This window comes from Dermochelys coriacea, chromosome 8, assembly GCF_009764565.3.
Source record: "Dermochelys coriacea isolate rDerCor1 chromosome 8, rDerCor1.pri.v4, whole genome shotgun sequence".
NCBI classification, from domain to species: domain Eukaryota; kingdom Metazoa; phylum Chordata; order Testudines; family Dermochelyidae; genus Dermochelys; species Dermochelys coriacea.
In genome coordinates, this window is record NC_050075.1 from 79,281,246 (window position 1) to 79,308,330 (window position 27,085).

The window sequence follows — 27,085 nt, forward strand, 5'->3', positions numbered from 1 at the left end:
ATCGTGTGATTTAGACCTGCTCTGAGCAAAGTTAGGAAACATAGTGGTTAAAATGCCAGCTGATCTATGCTAGCATTTCCAGTGGTGCAGAAGCAACACTGGAATCTAATGCAAAATGATTGTGTAGAAAGAGCCCAAGTGTGAGAGAACAGTGACCTCTACTGGCCACTTCCTTCACTAAAAAGCCATATTATGTAGAATCATAGAATAGAATCATAGAATATCAGGGTTGGAAGGGACCCCAGAAGGTCATCTAGTCCAACCCCCTGCTCAAAGCCTGCATGTACCTGCATGCATTTCCAAAAGAAACTGTGTAACCTATTGCATCCAAATCTGAAACAATTTTATAGAAAATTTGATTTATATGTTTTGTTTCTGTACTTTAATGGTGGCTTTTATAGGTCTAAAAAATAAATTGCTTCCTATAGCTCTCTGGATCTCTCTCTCCCAGTTTCTTTCTCAATTCTCCACTTTTCATTCTGTAGCCAGTTTTCTTCAGTGTCCATATTTTCCCCGACTAGCTCTTCGGTATTATTTTCTTTCATTTTTTCTCCATCATCCTCCCTCTTGAAGGTGTTTTTCTAATTTGATTTGGCTTTTGTTCCCTTATCTTCAGTGTTTTCTCTCTCCGTCTCTATCATGCTTGGTCCCCATCATTATGATCTCCATTTCATTTCTATACCTCTACTCCTGTAATGGTGTGTGATGATTTGGGAAACCCTATGCACATATTATGAATTCTGATACTGATATAATGTTATTAACCTGTTGCTATTAAAATTGCTGTATCATGAATGTCCCTCTATGTGTATCCACCATGGATGAAAAGCCTTTCAGTACGTCCCTCCCAGACAAGGTACAATGGTGGATCATGAGAACTCTTCAACCACTTATTCAGAGTGAAGCATATTTGGACAATGGGACTAGAAGAAGATGCTGCATGCTCTTGTCTGAAGGCAGGGGGAAAGTACAGAGATTGAAAATTCCCCAAGCAGGATAAAGAGATAGAGATAACAAAGCAGGAGGTAATGAAAGGACTGTGGGGGAAGACTTGAACAGTGGAAATTTTGGGTAGGACAGAGGAAGGAAAGGGATAAACTGGCCAAGGGCACAGAAGAGAGACGTGGGTGAGGTAGTATCTTTCACTGGACCAACTTCTGTTGATGAGCGAGACAAGTTTTTGCACTTATACAGAGCTCTTCTTCAGATTCAGGCAGAGTATTTTGGAAGACTGGCATGCAACAGGGAATGTATAAGCATCTCCTTTTAAGTGTAAGAATGAGAACTGAGCTTAAGCCATTAAAGGAGTGGAGTTTGGAACCAGGAATCCATTTTCCCTATAAAGGATGTGTGCTTCTTAGATTCATTACAATATCTGACTCTCCCAACCACACCTTGAGGCACGTCTACACTTGCAAAATTATAGCCCCGACAGTTACAGTGCCGCTCAGAGAGTGCTGACGGAAAACCGCTGTTGAGTGTTCATACAAACAGCTGCCTGCGAAATAGCATGTTCACACTTGCAACTCTATTCGAAGCGGTGCACTCTGGGCAGCTATCCCATAGAGCACCTCTTTCTCTTTTGTCGCTAAGACTTGTGGGAAGGCAGAAAGGGACACGGGGCATCCTGGGTCCTGTCTCAATGCCCTGTGATGCATTGCTTTGCATCCCAGCAATCCCTGTGCTTCCATCCGCATTTGGCACCATCTTTCAATTTGTGTATTGTGCACCCTGCCTGCCTATTTCGGGCTGCAGGAACAGATCCCGAGCTGTTGACCAGTATGCTGCTCACACTGACCAACATGTCACAAGTGACAGTGGAGTTATTCCTTAAACTAGAAGGTCAACAGGAGTGCGACGTTGATCTCGCCAAATGTAGTAGCTATGACATGAGATTGCCTGTGGCATTCACAGAGGTGCTGACCATAACGGAATGCCACTTTTGGGCTCAGGAAACAAGCACTGAGTGGTGGGATCACATAGTGATGCATGTCTGGGATGATGAGCAGTGGCTGCAGAACTTTGGCATGAGGAAAGCCACATTCATGAGACTGTGTGATGAGCTTGCCCCAGCCCTGCAGCGCTAGGACATGAGAATGAGAGCTGCCCTGCCATTGGAGAAGTGCGTGGCAATTGCACTGTGGAAGCTGGCTACTCTAGACTGGTACCGATCGGTTGCTAACCAGTTCAGAGTGGGTAAGTTGACCGTTGGAGTCATGTTGAGGAAGCGTGCAGGGCCATTAATCGCACCTAAAAGACCGCGACTCTGGGCAACATGCGTGACATTGTGGATGGCTTTGCACAAATGGACTTCCCTAACTGTGGAGGGGGATCGATGGCACACGCATTCCAATTCTGGCACCAGACCACGTAGCCTCTGAGTACATTAATCGCAAGGGGTATTTCTCAATGGTTCTCCAGGTACTCGTGGATCACCATGGGCGTTTCACAGACATTAATGCAGGCTGGTCCGGAAAGGTGCATGACACATGCATCTTTTGGAACACTGGCCTGTTCAGAAAGCTGCAAGCAGGGACTTTCTTCCCAGACCAGAAGATCACTGCAGGGGAAGTTGAAATGCTTATTGTGATCCTGGAAGACCCCACCTACCCCTTAATGTCGTGGCTCATGAAGCCATACATGGGGCAACTTGACAGCAGACAGAGCGGTTCAAGAACAAGCTGAGGAAGTGCAGAATGATTGTAGAGTGTGCATTTGGCTGTTTAAAAGCCTGCCGGTGATGCCTATGTGGGAAGCTGGACGTGGCAGATGACAATATTCCTATGCTTATAGCCGTGTGCTGTATGCGCTATAATATTTGTGAAGGGACGGGTGAAAGCTTCACTCAGGGCTGGAACACAGAGGCTCAGTGCCTGGAGGCTGAGTTTGAACAGCCAGAGACCAGGGCTATTAGAGGGGCGCAGTGTGGGGCCACGACGATCAGGGATGCTTTGAAGCAGCAATTTGAAACTGAAAGACACTAATATTGGTTGCTATGCTCAGGAGTGCAGTGCTTGTAATGCTAGGAGGTGAATAGTGCCCATGATGGAAGAAGGGATCTTAACGTAGTTGTATGTTGCTTTGCAGTGCTCTTTTTGCTTTCGCTTCATAGAACAAAGATTGCTTTCAAACAACCTAACTCTGCCAGCGTCCTGACCAAATTAAGACGGTTGCTGTCTCAGAATTTCTGCATCAGTGCACAAGAGATCTCACTCGGTTCTTCTTTTTCCCTGACGTGGTAACGTAGCACAGCCTGGTTCTCCGGCTCTGCGAAAAGGAATATGAATCAAGTTTTAACGGTTCTCGTCCCACAAGGCAGGGAGCTAGTTTTCAAAACTATTCTGGACTGCAGCCAAATTCCCCTCCCCCCCCTTTCATTTGCACACGAGGAAATTCTACATCCCCAGCAGGGGCCCGAGCCGCGAACCGTGAACCTTGGAAGCCAGCATCTCACGTTCAGCACGTAGCGTCCCGCCGCGCCGTAGCACCGCGACCTGGCGGGGCGGGGCATGAAGATGTAAACAGCCGCTCGAGTTGCCAGGCCACGGGCCCGGGAAGGGGCCTCGTCCGCCTGAGTCTGCAATGGACGGAGCGGAGCAACGCCCCCCTCGCGGCGTTACTTCCCCTCTCCCAGGCCCGGGCGCCGCCCAGTCAGGGCGGGCGAGAAGGGGAAAGGGAGGCCGCAAAAGGAAACGCTCACCGAGCCAGGCGTCGCGCGAAACGCCTCGCGGCCCGGCCCCGCAGCAGGGACTCGCGGTGCACGGCGGGGGATGCGGGCAGCGGGCTTTGGCACGTGATACAGGCTGAGGAGGCGAAGGGGGGGGCTCTATAGCGAGGGCACGCAGGGCTGTCTGAGGGGCGGGGCGCTGTGAGGCGTATGTTAGTTCGCGGGCAGCGCGCGTCACTGGCGGGTGGGCGGGGTCTTGCGGAGCCGGAAGCGCTGTCGTTACGCTTGCGCTGGGAGCCGCGGCGCGGAAGCTTCCGCCATGGAGGGGCCGGGGCCCGGGCCTGGGCTCGCCGCGCGGCCGCTCACCGAGGATGAAATGGCGGAAGTGAAGAAGGAAGTAAGTGAGGCTGAGCTGGGGTCACGCGGGGCGGGGAGGGGGATACTGGGAGACCGCGGCTGGGACGGTCCTCGTCCCCTGCCGCCGGCCGGCTGGAGTGGCACGCAGAGCCCGGGCAGCCGCCCTTCCCGTATCGCGGGGCGGGCCGGGACACGCGCCGGGAAATCCCCCCCCCCCGGGGGCGGGGCCAGGCGCGCGCTGTCACTGACTCAGGGGGAGGCCCCGGGGCCGTTGGCTCGGCTCGCCGGTGTCTAGCGGAGACCCTTGGAAGTGCCGCCCCCGCCTCACGGAGCCCCCCGGTAAATGACACACCCCCTGCGTTCCCTTTCGGTCTGTATCCGGGCGGAGAGCCCGCCGCTGACCGCGAGCTGGGTTAATCCCCTTCCTTGTCCTGCTCACAGGACCCACGTGGGGGGGGGCCCTGAAACAAATAGCGTTCCTTCGGGCAGGATGTAGCGTGTAGCTCTGTTCTTGTTTAACATTTACACCCTAGAAAGGATGAGAGGCCAACCAGGGTGGGGCTGTGTGTGGTGGGAAGCATAACAAAACTCCGTGGCTTCATTTTGAAGGAGCCAAAAGGCTTTGAGCAATAAGGCCGAAATTATTTTTAAATTGTATAGTTTGGAACCAAATGCATGCCTGTTTGTGTTTTAACTGTTTTAATGTTTCAACGTGATATTTGTGGGGTCAAAATAACATGAGGTCTGGTGGTCTCCTGATCATCCAATACCTGGAAAATGGAAGTGACTGCAGAAATCCAGATCTTACATTATTTTGACCCAGGGCCTTCACCAGGGTGAGTGGGGCAGCTCTCCAGGGCACAAAGCTGAAGGGGTGCATGGGGTGGGGGTATGCAGGGTTATGTTCCCCCTCCCCTTTTTTTGTTGTTGTTGTGTGTCCCCCCCAAACCCCAGACAGGCTGGCCCACTGAGGTGAGTCGGGGATGAAGTTGGTGCACCCTCCCTGAGCCCCACCGTGCAGGGCTGGCCCAAGCTACTTGGTGTCACCACTCATCATCCCCCCCCCCCATGTTCCTCCCTTTGGAGGTGTGGGGCACACTCCACAGTTTGAAAACCTCTGTGGGGTGGTCACATACCCTTGTCCCTCCCTGAACCTTTAAATTGGGTCCCCCACACACTATCAACAAACAGTTAAGTACTACCCCTGAATGGGGTGGGAAAATTATGGGGGAGGGAGAAGTATGGTAAGAGGTGCAAATATGCTTGCTTACCCTGGGTGCTAAAATGCCTATTTATGGGATCAAAGCAGAGCCATAAGTGACTCCAAGGCATAAAAAAGTTAGTGGAAAAGACACAAAAGGGACTAACAAAATATTCGCAAAAAGAAAAGCAGTACTTGTGGCACCTTAGAGACTAACAAATTTATTAGAACATAAGCTTTTGTGAGCTACAGCTCACTTCATCGGTAGCTCACGAAAGCTTATGCTCTAATAAATTTGTTAGTCTCTAAGGTGCCACAAGTACTGCTTTTCTTTTTGCGAATACAGACTAACACGGCTGCTACTCTGAAACCTAACAAAATATTGATATTCTAAGCTTTATTTTTGGTTCCTGTGGTACCTATCTACATTGGCTGAACAAAAACTATCAGCTTCCAGCAGGCAATATTAATTATTTACTGCTTATTCTCCAACACTATGGATGTTTCATTAATATACTTATAGATGGTTGGTGTCTCCATTCCAGCAGCATGGGGAAGGTCAAAGGTGGTGGGGGAAACCACTGCTTAATCTCTTTCAGGGTTCAGGTCACTTCACAGCTGCCATCTCTAAAACAGGAAGAAAGAAGCAATCTCTAAAATGAATGAAGAGAAATAAACGTTACAGGAGTCACAATTAAGAGCTCTGTTACATTAGTGCGGGAGGGAGAAAACTTGTGGGCCAATCCTGCAAACACATACGCACATGTATAAAGTTAAGCATGCAAGTGTGTCCACCGCATCAGAGCTCTAGACGATGGAAGATATGCTAGTGTATAATAGATGTGAGGACCCAGACCATTTATTTTGTTGTAATATTTGAATCCTATGAGGTGTACAACATTGGATTGTACGTCAAACAATGTTACAGGGTACAAAGATGTTGATAAAAGTCGAATGGAGATATTCAGCCTATCAAGATTAAGACAATTTGGCCATAAACTTTAAAATCAAGAGGAGAAATTTTGTGTGAGACTCAGAAAATTAGGCCCAAGCAAAGATAAGATTTGATAGTTTTCCGGGATGAAAAATACATTTCTGTACTATGTAATCTAATTCTAGGCTAGACTGCAAAAACAGCCACTAGACTGGGTTGCTTCATGAAGCACCGAAGTAAGTTTGGACCGTGAAGTTACTGGTTCATTAATGATTTTTGGCAAAACCTGATGTAACTTGTGATTGTGGTCTTGCCCATTAATTTATTTCTGTTTTCATACACAGTGATTTCTAACATCTGTTTTGCATGTTGGTGTTACAGTAAAACAAATTTCAACAAGAAGCAAAAAGAAAAGGAGTACTTGTGGCACCTTAGAGACTAACAAATTTATTAGAGCATAAGCTTTCGTGAGCTACAGCTCACTTCATCGGATGCTCACGAAAGCTTACGCTCTAATAAATTTGTTAGTCTCTAAGGTGCCACAAGTACTCCTTTTCTTTTTGCGAATACAGACTAACACGGCTGCTACTCTGAAACCTGTCAACAAGAAGCAGTATCTCTGAGACTTACTGAATTGATTTTTCTTTGGTAGTTGTTTCAGTTAACCCACTTTCATCATTAGATGCTTTTTGTTAATTTCAGTGAAGCATGTCTGTTTGACTTTGGTTTTGGTTTCTTAATAGTTGTTTTCACTGCTTTTGTCATTTACCTGAAGTGCTTTGTCAGAATTTGTGGCACATGGTTTTCCATGTTCTTGCTTGCTGTTAAAGAACCACAAGAGTGAATAATAAATTCGATAGTTAACATCTGGTTATTTAAAATTCTAAAACCCCCTTCATCTTCAATAAATATATTCTGATTTGAATGTAATACTTAGTCTTTCAAATTTGTTATTGTGACAACTATGTTTATTGAGCAACTTTGTTTTTGCAAAAAGGAAAACTGCATGTATGCCACTTCAGAAACTAAGCAGAGTTGGGCCAGGTCAGTGCTTGAATCAGAGACTTGTAGAGAAACATAGGGGTTGCAGGGAGTAATGTGAGTCAGTAAAATACCGATGAAGTGAGCTGTAGCTCACGAAAGCTTATGCTCTAATAAATTTGAGTTGTAAAATGGAGGTGTAGACTGCTTGTGATCACTAGAATTGCCTAGAAGCAAGAATGTTAATTTTGGTCCCTTGGCCAAATGCCAGTTTACCTACATTTTTCCCTGTCGTTTTTGTTATGTTTTTCTTATGTTCTTAACAGTTAAACATTTGCTGCAGGTCATACTGGTGATAGCTGCATTTGAATGTGAAAATTGAATTAGTATAATTAGTTATTAAAGTTTTTGTTTTTAAAATCCATCTGGATGAATCAATATAACAAATATCTGTTTAACAAATAAGAAGCATCTGGCACTGACCACTGTTGGAAGACAGGATACTGGGCTAGATGGACCACTGGTCTCGGACACTGTGGCCATTCTTATGTTATGTTCTAATATAAGATTGTTATTTATTGATATTCTCTCATGCATTTGTTTTAATACTATAGAAAACAGACTGTCTCAAATATTCTTCCCAAACACACACTGTTAAAATGAAGTTAAGGTTGAGATTACTTAATAATTTGGGGTAAAATACATTGCAGGGATATTGAAATTATCCTAAAAACATGTTAAACCAGGAAATTCAGAGTTAAAATTAAACTGAAAAGAAATCTAAATGTTAAGGTATGAAAATGTATAGTTAGGGCACCCAAACAACTTTAACTCTGTCCTTTAGAGAAACCATCCAAAAAAACGTGTATGGTCTCAGTATTTGATGTCTCAGATTACACTGTTTTTTTTGGAAAGACTCACTCGTTAGATTCTTTCTTTCCCTCTCATTAAAATGGCCATTGCCTCTCACTGTCCTTTAGACAGCTCCATTCAAATTTTCACTTTTTTTTACTGCAGCTACACATTGAGCAAACAAGATGTTAGGATACGTAAGGAAAGGGATGGACAATAATACTGAAAACATAATGCCTTTATATAAATCAGTGGTGCAGCCTCACCTAGAATAGCGTGTGCAATGCTGATTACCCCATCTCAAAGAGGATATTACAAAACAGGATGGGGTTTAGAGAAGAGCATTGAGACTGATCAAAGGCCTGGAAAAACTTATTTGAAGAGAAATTGAAAAGATTGGAATGGTTTATTTTAGAGAGATTAATAAGAGGAGACATGATAAAAGTACATAAAATAATTTATGGTAAATTGAGAGCTTCCATTCTCCTTGTCTCAAAACACAAGAACAAAGAAACATTCAATTAAACTAAAAAGTGGGGAATTCAAAATCAATAAGAGGAAACGGCATGAAAAAGTGTATGTGATTAAGCTGTGGAAAGCATTGCCACAGGAAGTCATGGAGACCAGGAACTTTTCAAGACTGAAAAAGAACAGCAATGAACCACTCTGTGGAAGACATTTTTCTCAGTCTCATAGTTTTCTCTCATTCTAAACTCTCAGTATGGCCAGCATACCTCATAAGGCACAATTAATTTTACTTCAAAAGAGAAATTTTAGTGTGACAGATATAGCAGTTTCCTGCAGTATCCTAGGATGACTGTATTGTATTAAGTTTATGCATTATTGTGGACTTGGGAACTCCCAAGTCTCATCTCAGGAGAGATTTGACAGATGTGAGACTTGGAAGTTCAAAAAACTATATTCAAAGTGTGCCAGACACTTTGGACTTTTGCATTAATAAATGTTAAGTGGTTTTCCTGGAGAATTCTAGGGAGAGGTTAATGCAGATTACCCAACGCTGGTTATGGTATGCCCTGAGAAGAGTGTCTGCTGATTACCTGTTACAGAAGGCCAAGATCAAAGGCCTATATAAAGCAACAGCTGACTTGTCCAGTTTGGGTTCAAGTTCTGGGTCTAAGAGGGATGAATTTGTAACTACAAGGAAAACCCAATTGTGGGTTTTGAAAGACTAAAACCTACCGGAGCCCTACATTGCAGTTGGGGGGGAAGGGGGAAGATGGTGGGAAACAGGGTGACTGATGGTAAGATTTTTAGCATGTGTGTAGGTTTTTATTGTTTTAGTATGTTTTCTCTGTCCTGCTGTTACCTTAAAAATAAATATGCTTTCTTGGAAGAACTGTGTGGTAACTTATAACTATGGGCAATATACTGGACATAGCCCTCAGAGAGAATGCAAAGTGCTGGCAATGATCTTTTTAGGCAGTCTGGCTTGCGGGAATATCACAGTGTAAGGCAGGGAGTTGTGCAGCCTTAGGATCTCCAGTCAGGAAAGAGTGAGAGTTTCTACCCAAGAGAAGTGACATCTGCGAAATGTCTAAAGTGGGTGCCCTTGATGGACTATGAAGGGGGAATACAGATGCAGTTGCCCTGAAACTGTGACACCTAGCATTTCCCTTCCACCCCCAAACCTTAGAATTATCTAGAACAATTATAAATAAATTTTCCAGCATACACATTCAACATTACTACAAAGGTTTACATGATATCGTTCCTTGCCATAGTATACAAATCTCATGGGATATATGTTGCCAAAATAAATTTTTTTTTAGTAGCATTGGTGTTCCTTGTTGTTGTGCTGTCCCTAGCTGCAGGCATCTGCCAATAAGTTGAAAGCAAATGATATAAGATATTTTTCTGAATATTTATTAAAAAATTGATTTTCCTGTGGTCTCTTGTGCGGGGCTATTCTTAGTTGCTCTATTTCCTGTACTTTCTTCCCTTTCAGATACTACATTGATGGGGGCCATATAAGCACCTAGATGATATCTTGGCGTACTTGTACACTTATTTTAATTAAACACGCTCCTTCCTTCTGATCTAGTACTGAATTACTATGCACCTTTCAATGAATTCTTTCAGCTACATGGTTCCTTTTCTTACCTAGTTAACATGAGAACAACTTTGTAATACCTGATTCTTCCTGATTCCTTTATTACACCCCAGGGAAGCTGATGAGAGGACTAATACTTTGCTACCAGTAAGGCTAGAAGTTTGTTTGTTTTTTTTCTGTAGAAGGTCCTCCCCCAATGCCTGTTAATCAAGAGTTCTCCTAGTGTTTTTAGCATCATCATAAAATGTTGGCTGCCATGTTTTCAGCAGGCTGTCCTAAACTAGGCCATTCACTTGTCTAGCCACTGTGAGAGCCTGAGGCTCAATTTTTTTTAAAAGTCCTTCAAACAGGACCCAGTTCATGTGCTGTTAACCAGAATATTGCTGCTAGCACCACTACTATCAATGGAAACTAATTTCCTTTTGGAAGAAAGTCTCTAACTTTTAGCAGATATCTTTTGTTCCCTTCTGTCTCTTCAAATCCCTGTCCTACTCCAAATTCCCATCATGATCCAGTGCAGTGGTTCTCAAACTTTTTTTTTTCCGTGGACCACTTGAAAATTGCTCAGGGTCTTGGTGGACCACTTAATGATTTTTCCAAATGTTGTTTGTACTGTTAGCCAACTATTGTAAAGTGCTTTGGATAAAAGCGCTATATAAAAAAACTTAATAATTAACATATTTTTTTCTACAGATAAAAGCACACAACTTGTATTAAAATATCAGTAGTCTTATCTTTCTAATGTGATGCCACGGCAGTCACCAAGCTGGGGCCGGGAAGGAGTGGGGTCTCTCCCCAGCAGCCACAGAGCTGAGGCTGGGAAGGAGTGGGGTCTCTCCCCAGCAGCCACAGAGCTGAGGCTGGGAAGGAGGGCTGTCTCTCCCCAGCAGCCACAGAGCTGAGGCTGGGAAGGAGGGCTGTCTCTCCCCAGCAGCCACAGTCTTGGAGCTGGGGAAAGTCACCTCTTTCTCTGCCCGCCTCAGCTCTGCGTGTCCCAAAGTCCCCCCCCACCTCCTCTTCTCACCCAACTGCCCCATCCCACCTACCCCTTACTCCCCCCAGGGCCACCACCTCACCTTACATGTGCATCTTTTCCAGGGCCAAGGAACGTAATTAGTGGAGCCATGCCTGCATGACTCCACTAATTAAGAGGGAGACCCTTCAGTCTGTTGTATGCAGCCACCCAGACACACATCTTAGAAGAAAATATCCATGGAGCTCGTGGACCACTGGTGGTCTGCAGACCACAGTTTGAGAACCTCTGGTCTAGTGTGCCTTAGTTTCTCCCTAACTCTTTCCCAGGGCATTTTCACTCCTGAAAGTACAGCTGAGAATGCATCCGATGAAGTGAGCTGTAGCTCACGAAAGCTTATGCTCTAATAAATTTGTTAGTCTCTAAGGTTCCACAAGTACTCCTTTTCTTTTTGCGAATACAGACTAACACGGCTGCTACTCCGAAACCTACAGCTGAGAAGGTGCTCTGAGGAGGAGTAAAAGCACAGTACAGCTGTGATGAAGCGGGACTGTTCTTAATGTTTCCTCTGAATATTGTGGGGGTGCCTCAGTTTCCCCTATGCAGTTCTTAAGTATCTAGGTGGTGGGATAAAGGTGTATGTTCGTTGTAGAGCCCTAGAAGGCAGGTATGTGCAGGGGTCTGGATACAGAGAATGGCCAACACCCTGTTTCCTGGCAACTGATGGCCTGGGCCCTTCCTCCCTGCAAGGTGAGAGCTAAAGGGCTGGAAAACAAAGGAATCAGGTGACCTCCTGTCCCAGGAAAGGGACAAAGCCCAGAGGAGGAGGGGCTGGAGAGGGAGGCAGTTTGGGGCTGGCTGGGGATATGGAGTGAAGTGCAAACGTGGTTGTCTGGCTCACTGCCCCGCAAAATGGACCCAGCTGAAGGGTCCTGTTCTCTGTACCTACAAGCTCTGTGTTAGACCATGTCCCTGTCATCTAATAAACCTCTGTTTTGCTGGCTGGCTGAGAGTCATGTCTGACTGCGGAGTTGGGGGGCAGGACCCTCTGGCTTCCCCAGGACCCCGCCTGGGCGGACTCGCTGTGGGAAGCGCACAGAGGGGCAGAGGATACTGAATGCTCCAAGGTCAGACCCAGGAAGGTGGAAGCTGTGTGAGTTGTGTGTCCTCAGACAGTCTGCTCACAGAAAGGAGACTTCCCCAGAGTCCTGCCTGGCTTTGTAGGAAGCAGTTCCAGAGCATCGCCTGGGGACTCCGTGACAACAGCTTAGTGAATTTGTCCTTGCTTTTGAAGGACAAATGGTGGTGGGTTTTAAAACCAATGGTGAAATGAGAGACTGAGACAGCTGTCAGAAATGGGACTGGTACTTGAGGGAATGGAGGATTAGAAAACACTCCAAATTAGCATGTTTTCATTTTTAGTTTCCCCAAAACAATATATTTTAAAATACATTCCATGAACTTTCTATGAAAGAGGGCTTATTTGTATATATCCATTGTGTATGTGATATAATTGTATGTAAGAAATGTGAGGTTCTTTTGGTTCAAAATGATTCATTTTTTTTAAAAAGCACATTATATATCAGGCATCGTTTTATACCTATAGAGAAATAAGCAGTATCTAAAGCGAGATAGTAAATGTAAAATCTTTTGTGAAAATATTTTGTCTGGCAATCTGGTCAAAATCTGACAGCAATGCAGTTTATCTGTACAGTAAGAAGGGTTATAGTCTAAAAAGTGGCTTTGTAAAATGGCCTTGTGGAGGTTTCATACTTCCTCCCTAACCTCTATGTTAAACTTGTACAGTTTGCAGGTAAAAATTTCTTTTTTGTAACTGCCACATCCACAAACTCACTAGACAAACAGTCAAACTGGGTTATTTCCATCTCGTGTATCATCATAGTGCTAGGTTCTGCAAGCCATTCTGTGCAAATTGCATTGTCTTATTATATTGTGTCCCCATATAATACTATTAGCTATAGGTGGCTTTGAATGGGTGTTTCTGATGATAGGGTTCCACAGGTGTCACAGTAGATGTAAATCGGTTTGCAGAACTCTTAATCTCGTGCATTAATTCCAGTTCTAAAAGAACCTAGCATGACCATTAGAGCTCTGTGAGAGTTATGGGGGGGCTACAGTTTGCAAGTTTAAAAAAAAAAAATGACTGAGATGTTAAATTTGTTTAGTCACTTTTTAGAGTAAACCTGTGCCTCAGGCTCCTCTGTGCTCACTTGGTACTACTTTTATGTGACAGCATTCTTGTTTTTTGAGATAGCAGGATTCTTCCACATCTACAATTCTTCTCGATGTAAAATCCATTACATTACATAAAAGTTATCAATATGTTAGAAAATAACATTACTAAAACCACTTTTTCTTTATTCAAGCAATAGCCCACTTATTGTCATTGGTACAATTTTTTTTATCTGTCTTGATGACTGACTGACAAAGTTAAACACAGCACTTATTAAAGAACAAATGCATTAAAGTTATCTGCTTATACGCTTTATTTTGTATATAATTAGCACCCTACCAAATTCACTCCATGAAAAATGAGTCAGACCGTAAAATCTGGTCTCTTGTGTGATTTTTACCCTATACGCTACAGATTTCATAGGGGAGACCAGCGTTTCTCAAATTGGGGGTCCTGACCCAAAAGGGAGATGCAGCGGGGTCAGAAACTTACTTTAGGGGGTCACAGTATTGCCACCCTTCTGTGCTGCCTTCAGAGCTGAGTGGCCAGAGAGCGACAGCTGTTGGCTGGGTGTTCAGCTCTGAAGGCAGCACACCGCCAGCAGCAGTGCAGAATTAAGGATGGCAATACCATACCTTGCCACCCTTGCATCTGTGCTACTGCCTTCAGAGCTGGATGGCCGGAGAATGGCAGCTGCTGACTGAGGGTCCAGAAGCAGTGCAGAAGTAAGGGTAGCAATATCACAACCTCCCCTACAATAACCTTGCGATCCCCCCCCCCCCCCCCACATTACCTAAGTTCCCTGTAAGCTGCGTGGCCACGCAGCAGCCGATTTAGCGCCGCACATCGCCTCCATATTGGTGCACATAACAAAATTCATTCTGCACATGTGTGGGAAAAATTAGAGGGAGCACTGCCTATAACACTTTTTTGGGTCGGGACCCCTAAAATAACACCATGAAATTTCAGATTTAAATAGCTGAAAACATGAAATTTATTATTTTTAAAATAATGCGACCGTGAAATTGACCAAAATGGACTGAGCTTGGTAGGGGTCTCTATATAATACTGTCCCAGACACTATCTCGTATAACTACGCTCTGTGCTGTATTTTAGCAACAGTAAGCTTTTATAAAGCTGCGATCAATTGCCGCATGCAAGCATACTGTGGTCTATTATGCTTTTTCTCAGTGTGGATTTGACTTAAATCAATTGATTTAAATCATGATTTAATCACTAGTCAGGAAGACTTGATTTAATCATGGATTTCTACATTCTTGTTGGTTGTTATAACCTTAGTGCATATTCTTCACAACTCAGAGAAGTAGGTTTCATTTTTAGAAGGTACACACTATACATTTTTAAGTGATTTATTTTGAAAACTTTTCAGATTAATTTTACAACTATATCAGAAAATGAATGATTGTTTGGTTATTTCATTTACCAGAGATAACTGAAGCAGATATTTATGAAGTCATTGGGAGGTGAACTATCTCCAATTCAAAAGGTTAATCATTAATATTTGGAGGATTTTCTTGCTGTGCTGTATTAGGAGGAGAACACCACCAGACAGACATTTAAATTTTTTTATTCAACTAAAACAATGTTATATATTCTGGATTTTTTTCCAACAGAGCAAATATAATATTTTAACAAAACAAGAAAATGAATTTTTGAATTTATTTAAACATTCAAGTTTTTTAAAATTAGGTTTGTTTTTGTTAAAATTGTTTTTAACTAAAATAGTTAAATGAAATATTTGTTTCAAAAAAACAAATTAAATCAACTGTGTCAGCCAGGTCAACATGAGAAATTTAAAATATTGGCTTCTGCAGCTAACTCGGTCATCTTCACCTTCATTTTCCTGTTTGTTCATAATCTGGAAAAGAAAAATAAGCTTTCCTGCTTTTTCAGGTCCCAAACGATTTCTCAGTTTGGAATGAATTAGTCCAAAGGAAGAAAATATTCTTTCTACGCCGGCCGAAGAAGCTACTGCTGTTAAAAGTGAAATTATCACTTCAACAGTCTCTGAATCCAAGTGCTTAAGTGACTTCCACCAGTTCACTGCTGATGATGTTTTAAAGAAAGTCACACCAAACATATATTTCTTATAATAAAAAATTTAGCTCTGAAGTTTATTATAGTTTGCATTATAGAGGGATGATTGCTAGATGTCTATGTCATAGCTGGATGTGGCCCGCGGGCCATAATTTTCCCACCTCTGCTCTAGACCTTTTGCACACTGCTCAATTTCTCTTTCATACACTTTATCCAGCAATTTGCCTGTGACATCTGCTCTGGGGGGTGGTCTGTACCCTGATCTTAATGACTGAATCATGTTAATGAAGTGTGGGTTCTCAATCATACAGAAAGGAGAGTTTGCTGCATAAACAAACTGGGCAATTTTTTCATCAATTACCTCTTTGTAATCTGCTGGTTCTTATTACAAGCTTATCTCTGGTTGTTTCTGGATGATGGAGATTTTTTTTTCTTTTTGCTACGGGTGATGTACGGTGGCTATGTGACATACATGATGTGACTGAAACACTATCATTGGCAAATAACTCTTAAACTATAGAAAATGATGGTGATCTTGAGGGTGGATAGTCTTCAGAATCCAGTATGTTGAGGATGGATTCTTCTGAACAAAATTCAATGCAGTTATTTAATTATTATTACCGTACTGCTCATTTAGTATTACTCATTGCATTCACTGATACTCAGTACTACTTTAAAGGTGAAATTGTAAAAGGAAGATCTGCCTATTTCAGCTATTTATTTTTTATCACAACTGCATCTAAAATGATAGTACCATAGAGTAACAACTATATTTTTTGCTCAAACATAAGAATTCAAGCATAGTCCAGAAGGAAGACAAGTAGTCCTTAAGAAAGAAGTATGAAATAAAAAAGTTTACCAACCTGAAGATCCTGCGTGTTCAGACATGTTCCTTTCATCATCTTCAACCCACCTTCCTCCTGAGAAGGAACACTTCTCATGATGTTTCATTCGGGCAACCAGGCCTTGCATTTCTTTGTTGCATTGTTTGCATTTTGAACACACGCCTCTTACCCATAGGTAGAGGAACTTCATTAAAATATTCCCAAACTGGGTCTCTTTTATGGCCTGCTGCCCTTATAGGTTTTCCCTTCTAGGGAGAGAATAGTATGGGTGAGCTCCAATCAATGAAGGCTACGCTCGGAAAGACCTCAAGACTTCTGGAATTGCTGCTCAAACAGTTTCACTTTTGCTTCTGCTGCCTGTCCCTCCCTTCTCACATTTATCTCCAGACTACTTCTCCTTGTCCCGATCTATTCCACCCCAACAATCGTCTATTCGTTGAACTTTTTGAAACTTTGCACTTTTAGAGAGAGGTAAGGGATTGACTCTGTGTACACAGATTTGCAGAGGGACAATAGGGTTGAGGTCTATTATTTCTTACCTCTATATATTATTTACTTATTTTAAAACATTTTTGCTGTTAACAAGCATGTTCTCTCTGGAGAGACAAATCCACGGTTTGAGAACTGCAAAACTAAGCATCTCTGATGGTATCTTCTAGACTGAGCACTCAGTCCCATTGTAGATAGAAAGATTAACCTAAATAATCTATACAGAAGCCCCTGGAACCACATAAGATTGGGTTCTAATCCATGAACTATTGGAACTAATTTACAAAACTTTTCTTAAAAACGTTACATTAGAGGTGGGCAAACTATGGCCTGGGGGCCACATCCAGCCTTTCAGACATTTTAATTTGGCCCTCCAGCTCCAGCCAGGGAGCGGAGTCCTGGGCTTGTCCCACTCTGTGCATGCCAGGGCTCCACACAGCTCCTGGAAGCAGCAGCACGTCCCCCATGCATGCCAGGGGACTCTGCACACTTCCTCCGCAGCTCCCATTGGCCGGCAACCATGGCCAATGGGAGCTGCAGGGGCAGTGCCTGCGGATGGGGTAGCGCGCAGAGCCACCTGGCCACACCTCCACATAGGAGCCAGAGGGAGGACATGTCACTGCTTCTGGGAGCTGCTTGAGGTATGTGCTGCCTAGAGCCTGCGCCCCAACCTCCTCACCAGCCCTGATCCCCCTCCCACTCTCCGAACCCATCGGTCCCAGCCCAGAGCACCCTCAGCCCCAGCCCCACTCCAGAACCTGCACCCCTAGCCGAAGCCCTCCCGCACTGCAACCCCCATTTCGTGAGTGTTCATGGCCCGCCATACAGTTTCCATACCCAGATGTGACCTCAGGCCAAAAAGTTTGCTCACCCCTGCATTGCATGAAAATAGTGTCTCGTACTATAGAATTAGAATTTATAATCCCTATTCAATGAAGAGATATCTATGAGCTATAATGTATCTTTATTTTTAAATGTGTGTTCCTCAAAAAGCATTTTATCAAAAAAAATCCAATTTTAAATGAAAAAAATTCTGTTTTGATTATTTTTTTTTAAAAATTCATTGATTTTTTTTTTATCCCCCCTGTTTTTTCTTACAAATTTCTTTGAAGCTTTCCAAGTGGTAGCAACAATTGGCGATTTAGAATAGACAAAGCACGAGTGGCTACCAGCTTTTATACTGCCATATCTGAGCAAGCTGAGACCACCAGTAGCTGACCTGTACTAAATCAGTGTCTCTCAACCTTTCCAGACTACTGTACCCTTTTCAGGAGTCTGATTTGCATACCCCCAAGTTACAGCTCACTTAAACTACTTGCTTACAAAATCTGACACAAAATACAAAAGTGTCACAGCACACTATACTAAAAAAATTGCTTAATTTCTCATTTTTACTGTATAATTATAACATTTGGAATATACATATTGTACTTACATTTCAGTATGTAGTATATAAAGCAGTATAAACAAGTAATTGCATGAAATTTTAGTTTGTACTGATTTCACTAGTGCTTTATATGTAGCCTGTTGTAAAACTTGGCAAATATCTAGATGAGTTGATGTACCTGGAAGGCCTCTGCGTACCCCTAGGGGTACATGTATCCCTGGTTGAGAACCACTGTACTAGATCTCCCACTAATGATCATGCGGTGATGTGAAATTAAAAAAAGGTCATCTAGTCATCAGCTCTGGTCATTAGCCAGTTATGTCACATTAGGAACTCTACTCAAGATTTGGCTCCATAAAATGCATTCATTCACCTGATGAACCAAGGGTATATCTAAACTAGGATAAAAGGTGAGTTTTTAGAAAGAGTTAGCTATCAGTGTTAGATAGACCAGATGGGACTATATTTCATTACTATCTGAAGCGTTCCTTATGTCAGTTTAATGTTTACGGTAAAGAATATGTAAATAAGATTTTATTAGACTTGTGTATAATTTATTTTTCCTTTAATTTTCAAAATTGCTTAAAATAGTAAAATAAAATGCCCTCTAGTTTGTCACTTTTAGTCTACTTGCCAGAGATACAGTAGATCCTGGAACTGTCTCTATAGTAGTATAGCTGTGCTTGCCACTTTATGGATATGAAATACAAGATCCCTGCCCCAAAGAAATTAGTCTGGTTAATTAACACAAGGAAAGATGAAAAATCATTTTTGGTGGATGCATCAATATGCTAATGCCTTAAGCAATAATAGCTGGCTATTGAACATGTGAGCACTAAGTTGACTCAAATTGATAAATCACCCTGTGTTGCTGTTTTTCTCTTTAAATTTTAAGCAAATCAAATAGTTGCCCAACCAGTCATATATTAAGGCATTGGGCAAATGTTTAAATGCTCAGTACATTCCCACAGTTACAGTAGGAACCCTGCTTCATTCAGTACACAGGTCAGACAGCATACAGGAAACAAAGTGAGACATAATTGTATTGTGCAGGGATCATGCATCATTCTGCAATTGTAACGGTAAATCTGGAGTAAATTATTACAATAGGGAAATTACTCTGAATTTTCATCAGTGTAACTGAGTAGAACTGGGTCCTCTGTGCACAGGATGGATGATGTAGTGATGTTGCAGACCTTCATCATGCATGGAGAGCTGTCCAACCGGTACACTAAATGAGGCACAAGTTATGTGAAAATAAGGTGGTCATATAATTGAAAATGACCCTATCATAAGGAATATGCATGAGAGCAAAATTAAGATGGCACAAACCTTAACTTTGGCATTTTTTTCTTTTAAAATGCACCACTTGTTTCTTTATCGTGTGTGTGTGTGTGTGTGTGTGTGTAAGTAAAATTGAGGCTATCTGTATTCTCCTTCCCTTCAGTTTTTTCTTTGACTGAAACAGGATGTTGAACCGAATCTCTTAATAGTAATTATCCCTCTAGCAACATGCATCACTTCATCAGAAGCAGCCATTTCCTGTTGAAATGATGAATCACTGATGTTATAATGGTGTTGCTAGAAATTAACAATATTTAGCCATTTTTCCAGCAATTCATGGACTAATATTTAGTATGTAGAGTTTAAACACTCTAATATCTGTCTTAATCAGTCATAAATTGATAAATCCAAAGGCTGACCATCAGTAATTCTTGCTATACTGGACAGTTAAACCACAACTATGTGAACACATTACTACTTAATATTTAAAATATATTTATATTTAATTTCCTCTGGGCCTTATTTAACGAAGGCTGTTTACCTGAGAGAGAGATTTCACCAGGTGATACTTTTTCAAAAAAAAGTTATAAATACATTGTACAGACACACGGAGAATGGATCTCTGGCTGTTGGGTAACATGGCAGTGGGGTTTCTAATTCAGAAATGTAAGTTTATAATCCGGTATTGACAACATCTGAATTTGAAATGTTTTCCAATATATCCTCCCAGCCACATTGAAAATCAGCTAATGACCATGTTTTTTTTTTTTAAGGCTTTAGAAAGGATGCGTCCGTATTTGTGTGATAAAATTATAGCTGAGAGACACTTTGATTACCTGCGTTCAAAGAAAATACTCACTAGAGAGGACGCTGAAGAAATATCTTGTCGACCCTCAAGTAGGAAGAAAACTGGGAAGTTATTGGACTACTTAGCAGAAAATCCAAAGGGACTAGATACTTTGATTGACTCTATTAGACGAGAAAGAACACAGAACTTCCTGTTAGAAAGGATAACTGATGTAGTGTTGAAAGTCAAAAATGAAAAACTTGAAGCTCTCAAAGGTGAGGTGTTTAAATTGTTAAATGGCAAAGTAGATGTTTATCTCAAAGGACTCTGTAAAAGTACGTAAACCAAAAAACATGTCTTACTGTAGATTTTAGCTTCAGAATTCTTTTGGTAATAGGGATATCACCTTTGAAGAAATTTCTTTCAGGACAAACAAACAACGTTAGACTTGGATTTAAGTCCCTAGGGACAAGTACTGTGTCTTCCTATTTTTTTTTTTTTTTTTTTTTTTTTTTTTTTTTTTTTTACCATGCTAAGCAGAGGGATGCTTAATAAATCACAAAAACTAATGATCATGATTTGGTATGATGTACACGAAGTATTTTTGCATCTTGGTCTAAATCTGTCAAATTTTGCTTCCTACGAGTATACAAATTTGCTTCCTACAAATTCCTATATTGCAGAATTTGAGCTTGATCAGCTTTGCTGATTGGCTTTCTCTTGGAACATTTTTTTTTTTAAACTTACTATGTGCCTTAACATAAAATGAGCCTGTATTGGGAAACTAAACCATCACTTTGTGTGTCAACATTAAACCTTATGAAGGTATTCACAAGCCTCAGCCTAGCATGCATGGACAAGGATTTTTTATGTTGACACACAGGAAATTGAATCATGACTTGATGTCAGAGTGTATTCAAAGTTGAAATTACATTGTAATCATAGCTCTAAAAAAATCCAGCAATTGGTTCTAAGAAATATAAGTTGAGGAAAAGATGAAACCTAGACAAAAGTAAACCTTAACAGATTCTTCTCTCCAGGGTTTACAACTTCCCTGTTTTGCCTGACTTTACTTACAAAAATTAAGGCCCAGTTCCCAATGAATTAGATCCATAGAATTGCCAGCTGAAGAATAAGTTGAAAAAAAGTCTTTGTTTTTGAGTGTGGTGTAAAGAGAATTTTTGGCCTGTGTTCTCCTGCCATACTAACTTGAAACTGAAGCCTTACTTATCTAAAGGACAGCGTATCCTTTTTCAAGAGGTACTCTGTCTTTACTGATCCATAAAAACACATTCAAGTTGATTGTGACAGATAGTCATTGGTCTCCTACAAGGAGCTCGGTGTAAATCATGCAGGCCAAAATTTTCAAACCTGAATGCCTAGACCAGTGGTTCTCAACTGTAGTCCACCGCTTGTTCAGGGAAAGCCCCTGGTGCGCCGGGCCGGTTTGTTTACCTACTGCGTCCGCAGGTTAGGCCAATCGTGGCTCCCAGTGGCTGCGGTCCGCTGCTCAAGGCCAATGAGGGCTGCAGAAAGCGGCATGGGCCGAGGGATGTGCTGGCCACCCTTCCCGCAGCTCTCATTGGCCTGGGGCAGTGAACCACGGCCAGTGGGAGCCATGATCGGCCGAACCTGCGGACGCAGCAGGTAAACAAACCAGCCCAGTGTGCAGGGGGCTTTCCCTGAACAAGCGGTGGACCACAGTTGAGAACCACTGGCATAGACTAAAGCTTCTAAATCCATATTTGGTCACCTAAATATAAGCAGCTTAGTTCTCACAAGACCTTGGCACCTGCAGCTCCTGCTGACTGCATTGGAATTTATGATTCTCGGCATTTGTGAAAATCTGGCCACTTTAAGTAGTTAAATATGGATTTAGGAGCCTAATGTTAGCAGTTCCAAAATTACTTCCATTGGTTAAAGTAGTAATAAAAGGAAAGAGAAGGTAGAAGGGGTTCAGTTTCTGCAGCTTTTGTGCTTTAAAAAAATCTCATGCTTACCATTTTCATAAATTTCAGGCCATGAGTGAGAGGACAGGATTCCTGAGAGGAAAGAGGTGGGGATAGGGATATTGGAGAAGATAGATGGGAACAAAATGGGAAGATGAAAAGGACAATTAGTTTTTGTGAAAGATTAACAAATTTGACTTACTAAATGTACATGTGTATATATGCCAAGTACTAAATTCACACTGGAATGGTGTGATGTTGGATGAGACTGAAGTTGACTGGAGAGGTGGTCTACAAGACTAGTGATCCACACTGATAAAATTTAAGTACGTATGCTCTAGTTTGATGGCTTTTAGAACATTTTAATAATTGTCATTGAAGTAATTTGAGGGAGAAGCTGCCTAGCTACATTGAATATTGTAATAACATCCAATCTGGTTTTGTTTAGGTCTGAGCTGCAGCAGCTGTATGACTTCAGTGTATGGAGGAACAAATAATCTTTCTAGGTCATATTCTGATGAATCCAATTACTATGAAAAAGTAAAAGAATCTACCCATAATCAACCAGAAGAACAGTTTAGTACAGCTGCTTTTGTGTCTGCTTCATCTCTTCGTTCAATGAATTTACCAATTGTGGAGATGGGAAGCACAGAAAACGCAGTCTTCTCAACCACGCTTCCAGGACCTGGAGATCCTGGAGCACCCCCTCTTCCACCAGAACTGCAGTCAGAACAACAGGAAGCCAGTACCAGTTCAAGTGACGATCGTTTTCTGCCTTTAAGATCACGTTCTCTTCTACCACAGTGACTTCAATGACTCTTTTTCCTGTCTGTTCACTTAAAGGGGGGGTGTTGTGAGACTTTTACATATCTTTGCAGGCGGCATACAGAATGTTTCCAAACGGTTAAATCACAAATAGGGGGAAAGAGCCTATATGAGTTGCCCAAAAAAAATTGTTTTAAAAATGGTAATCAATTGATTCTATATCTGACAGTTTCTTTAGTTTCTGGAAGTCTTTAGATGCCACTAGTGCTGTACCTTGTTTGGGGTGTGTGGTTTTGTTTTGGTTTTTTTAATTAAAGGATTTCATGTTAATGTCATTACTTAAATTTTTCCAATAAATGGAACAAATGTTTATCCTCCAAAAGTAGCAGATTTTGATATTTTTAGCAAGTAGAGGGGAATAGCTTATAACAAAAGAGAACACTTTAAAAGGACTTTCTCAGAACTTATACATTTGTACTACTTCTAAAAGTTTGCCAAACTAATCTTTTATGTGGTATAGGGTAAATTCCTCCCTCAAACTTAGGCACCCACCACTCCATTGAGAGGGCAGAATTTGGCTTTGTAGCCATGCATCTTTTTTTTTTTAAATGCTGATTGTCAAATAATTCTCAATATGCTAATTTTTTGAACCTTGTGCTCTAGTTTCATCCAAACATGAAAGGCAGATACTACACTGATCAGCATTCATATATGATAAATGCATTTTCACATACTGTTTTTAAATATAATATAGAAATCATTGGTTTGAGATGCATTTGTTTTTAATTTAAATTTATATTAATAATGGAAAGGAATTTCAGCTGTTCAGATCCCAGTAAGGGAGTTGCTCAGTAGCTTATTTATAAAATGCCTTTAAGTAAGGGCATTCTTCTGTAAGGAGCAAAAGATGCAGTATTTAATAGGTGGCCCTAGCAGGAGGATGTCTTTAACTGAAGTACTCAAGTAAATATTGCACTGCAGATACTTAATTTTTACACCCTACAGTAACAAGTTTACATTCTAAATGATTTAGAATCCTAACCAAATTTTAACTATTTTAACATGGGAAAAGTTCTCATCTGCTGACGTAGTACAATATGTTTAATCCTTTCATATTTTTCTTCTCATTCTAATCCTCACTTTGTAAAATTGAATTTTAGAAGATTAAGTGTAGAAGGGCAAAATGACTAATTTAAAAACTGTATTACTCAGGATTATGTACAGTTATCTTAACACAGCAGAGTATTTTTCTGAAGTTACATTTTCTGTTTATCAAAAGGTAGACTGGATTTTATTTAAAATGTATAATTCTGACACTGACTGCTACAGTAGGATAACAAGTATTCTAGTCTCTCACACCCGGATTCCATTTCTAATCCTAATTCTCCTGCAGAGGCTATATATTTTCAGCCTCGACTTCAGAGGAGAGCTGCCTTATGTTGTTCATGGGTGACATCAGCCAAAGGAGGCTGGTCCCATTTGAAAAGTAATCAACAAAAGTGTCCTATAGCTATTTGTTCATGTCTGATTAGTCCATGGATGTTAACTCAGTTCAAATAAACTGTCAAGTTTAATTGGAATATTATGTAGAAATAACTTTAGTATAAGAATGAGGTAACTTACATATGACAAAAATATTGGCTGCTTTTATTAGTATGTGACACCAATCACTATGTTTTCAGGTATCCATCCATCTAAAGCACACAGCCTGATTTTCAAAAGAGCAGATTACCTACAAATCTATTGACTACAGCTTGGAGTTGTAGGTCTCAGAACTCTTAAAAATCAAGCTAAGTGTCTTAACACCCCTACATTTTGAACATTCCCAGCCATTTTTTAGGAACTCTGTAGGTATCTATTGTAATTTATTTTGCTATCCTGTTGGAAGTGATGATAGAAATAAGGCTAATTTACTCTATCTGTATCTGAGCCTGAGAATTGCTGAGAGCCTTGCAGTCAATGCACCCAGTTCGCCTTCCACTCAAACTAATGCTAAAACTTCTTTGGGAGCAAGAGCAGGCCCATTGAGAATTGAATGGTTAAGCAATTGATATGATGTACTTAATCTCTCTCATGGGATAGGGTTCTGTGGTTACAGGAGATCCGCAAAAATTGGGTGAATACTGGAGAAGGAGGGGTTGATCCTATGTAAACCAGAAATATACAATGTACATAGGTTCATAATGTGAATGTTAGTTTTGCTAGATAACTACCAAATGTCTGTAGTGAATGTGTACCACAAACTCTACATGTGCAGTAATTGCTCCATTGTATTAACCTGAGATCTTTAATGAATGTGTGTAATATTACCAAATGCTTGAAACCTGTGCATTTTTTAAACAAAGATTTAATATCACAAACTTCTGAAACTTTTTTTTTTTTTTGCATAATTGCTTGCTTCTCTCCTCCACGCCCTCCCCATTACCTTTCTTTGTGGCTTCCGTCATATTAAAACAAAACATGGCTGGTCTGGTCTGAGCTGCTCAAACTGAGGCTGTAGATATAGATGACTGCAATACGCTAATTTAGAACAATTCCATGGCATTGAATTCTGGAGACTGTTGTGGTGTGCTTGTTGAGGAGTACTCCCCTAACTTGTCCACTTCACAACTGATTCTTTCGAGTGCCCATCCTCAAGGCTTGAGCATTCCATGGAACTCTTCCTAAATTGGAGAGACTCCAATGTGTAATTTCTAACCTAATCTCCAATAGCATGAGCTTTTAAAAAAAAAATAAATGCACACTGATCATCTCTCCATTAGCAGAATGATAGAACTATCTTCCCTCATCTGCTGTGTTTGGGGAGGGATAGGGTGGGTGGGTACAAGGACTTAAATCAGGCTTCATGCTGCTTCAAGTTTCCTGACTGATCTATAGAAGGTGCTGTGTTGAGCCAGACCCTGTTTGAACACTAGTTGGCTAAGGTAGAATTGTACTCACCTGGGGAAGAACACACATCTTTAAAATGATTGAAAGCATGACTAGAAAAGATAGAAAAGGAGTATTTGTGGTAGAGACTAACAAATTTATTTGAGCATAAGCTTTTGTGAGCTATAGCTCACTTCATCACGAAAGCTTATGTTCAAATAAATTTGTTAGTCTCTAAGGTGCCACAAGTACTCCTTTTCTTTTTGTGGATACAGATTAACAGGGCTGTTACTTTAAAACCTGGAAAAGGTAGGAGGCTGGAGAGCTTCTGACCTAAGTTTGTGGGTCTAAACAAGGGCTAATGTTGTTTTGAAAACAATTACCTAAAATGATTTTGATACACCCCTTAATAGTAGGGAAAACAGTTTAATATCTCTACAGTGGAGTTAGCTGGTTATATAACCTAGGTATTTAATCCTACTGAACTAATGTGATAGTAATTGTTAAACTAGGTGTTAAGGGTGTTTTTAAAGTGTTAGCTAGGTAGAATTTAAAAAAGGCGGCACTGGCCTTTTCTACATGACTTTTCAAACAATATATTAGAACATGTTTGAAAAGTTTTGTGTAGAGAAAGCATTGTATATTTTAACACAGGCTAAGTGGTTGGGTTAAAGCTTAAGTTCCTACATAGGTGACCGGTTTAGCATGTTTTAAAGCAGTGGTTCTCAAACTTTTGTACTGGTGACCCTTTCACACAGCAAGCCTCTGAGTATGACCCCCCCCCCCCCAATTAAAAACACTTTTATATATTTAACACCATTATAAATGCTGGATGCAATGTGGGGTTTGGGATGCAGGCTGACAGCTTGTGACCTCCCCATATAATAAGCTTATGACCCCCTGAGGTGTCCCAACCCTCAGTTTGAGAACCCATGTTTAAAAGATTTGTCTATACTAGATTTTTCGAAGGCATTAGACTGTTAACATGTTTTTTATTCTTCTCTAAATAAGGGGTGTGTGTGTGTGTGTGTGTATAAGCAAATGTATTTCTCAGCATTACCGCCTGTGTTGGATCATCCGCTGAAGTGAGCTGTAGCTCACGAAAGCTTATGCTCAAATAAATTTGTTGGACTCCTTTTTTTTTTTTTTTTTGCGAATACAGACTAACACGACTGCTACTCTGAAACCTGTAAAATGTAAACTCCAATAAGTTTGCCTTTGTTGTACAATGTAGTCTACTAGTGAATATAAACAAGATCTCAGCAGAGGCAAACAAAATAGAGTGGTTCTTAGTTTTTCCATCAAATATAGGAGTATTCCAACTCCAAATTTGTCTGATATTTGCCTGAAGCTAATCAGAGAACACAACAAATAAAATAAGCTTATTGGAATCCATATGAAAATAAGGGTTTGAGCTTATTGT

General features: G+C 41.3%; 1 protein-coding gene across 6 annotated transcripts; it reads left to right on the plus strand.

Moving 5' to 3' along the window:
* The first annotated feature begins 2,797 nt into the window (after positions 1–2,797).
* Positions 2,798–25,154, plus strand: BCL10 (BCL10 immune signaling adaptor). Of its 6 annotated transcripts, XM_043491518.1 has the most exons (5): positions 3,954–4,064; positions 6,345–6,395; positions 9,959–9,995; positions 20,064–20,355; positions 22,478–25,154. In XM_043491518.1, exons 3-5 carry the CDS (start codon positions 9,993–9,995, stop codon positions 22,834–22,836), a joined length of 654 nt encoding a protein of 217 aa, XP_043347453.1. In that variant the 5' UTR covers positions 3,954–4,064; positions 6,345–6,395; positions 9,959–9,992; the 3' UTR covers positions 22,837–25,154. The 6 variants fall into 6 exon arrangements, with proteins under 6 accessions (XP_038269867.1, XP_043347452.1, XP_043347453.1 ...); XM_038413939.2 differs by lacking the exons at positions 6,345–6,395; positions 9,959–9,995 and adding an exon at positions 2,798–2,802 and having other exon boundaries at positions 3,979–4,064; positions 20,067–20,355; XM_043491517.1 differs by lacking the exon at positions 6,345–6,395 and having other exon boundaries at positions 3,932–4,064.
* Positions 25,155–27,085: the final 1,931 nt, after the last annotated feature.

Coding starts and splice junctions, on each gene's coding strand:
- BCL10 (XM_038413939.2), top strand. CDS start 3,987: ATGGAGGGGCCGGGGCCCGGGCCTGGGCTCGCCGCGCGGCCGCTCACC. Junction 4,065..20,066: donor TGGCGGAAGTGAAGAAGGAA/GTAAGTGAGGCT, acceptor TTTTTTTTTAAG/GCTTTAGAAAGGATGCGTCC. Junction 20,356..22,477: donor AAAACTTGAAGCTCTCAAAG/GTGAGGTGTTTA, acceptor GGTTTTGTTTAG/GTCTGAGCTGCAGCAGCTGT.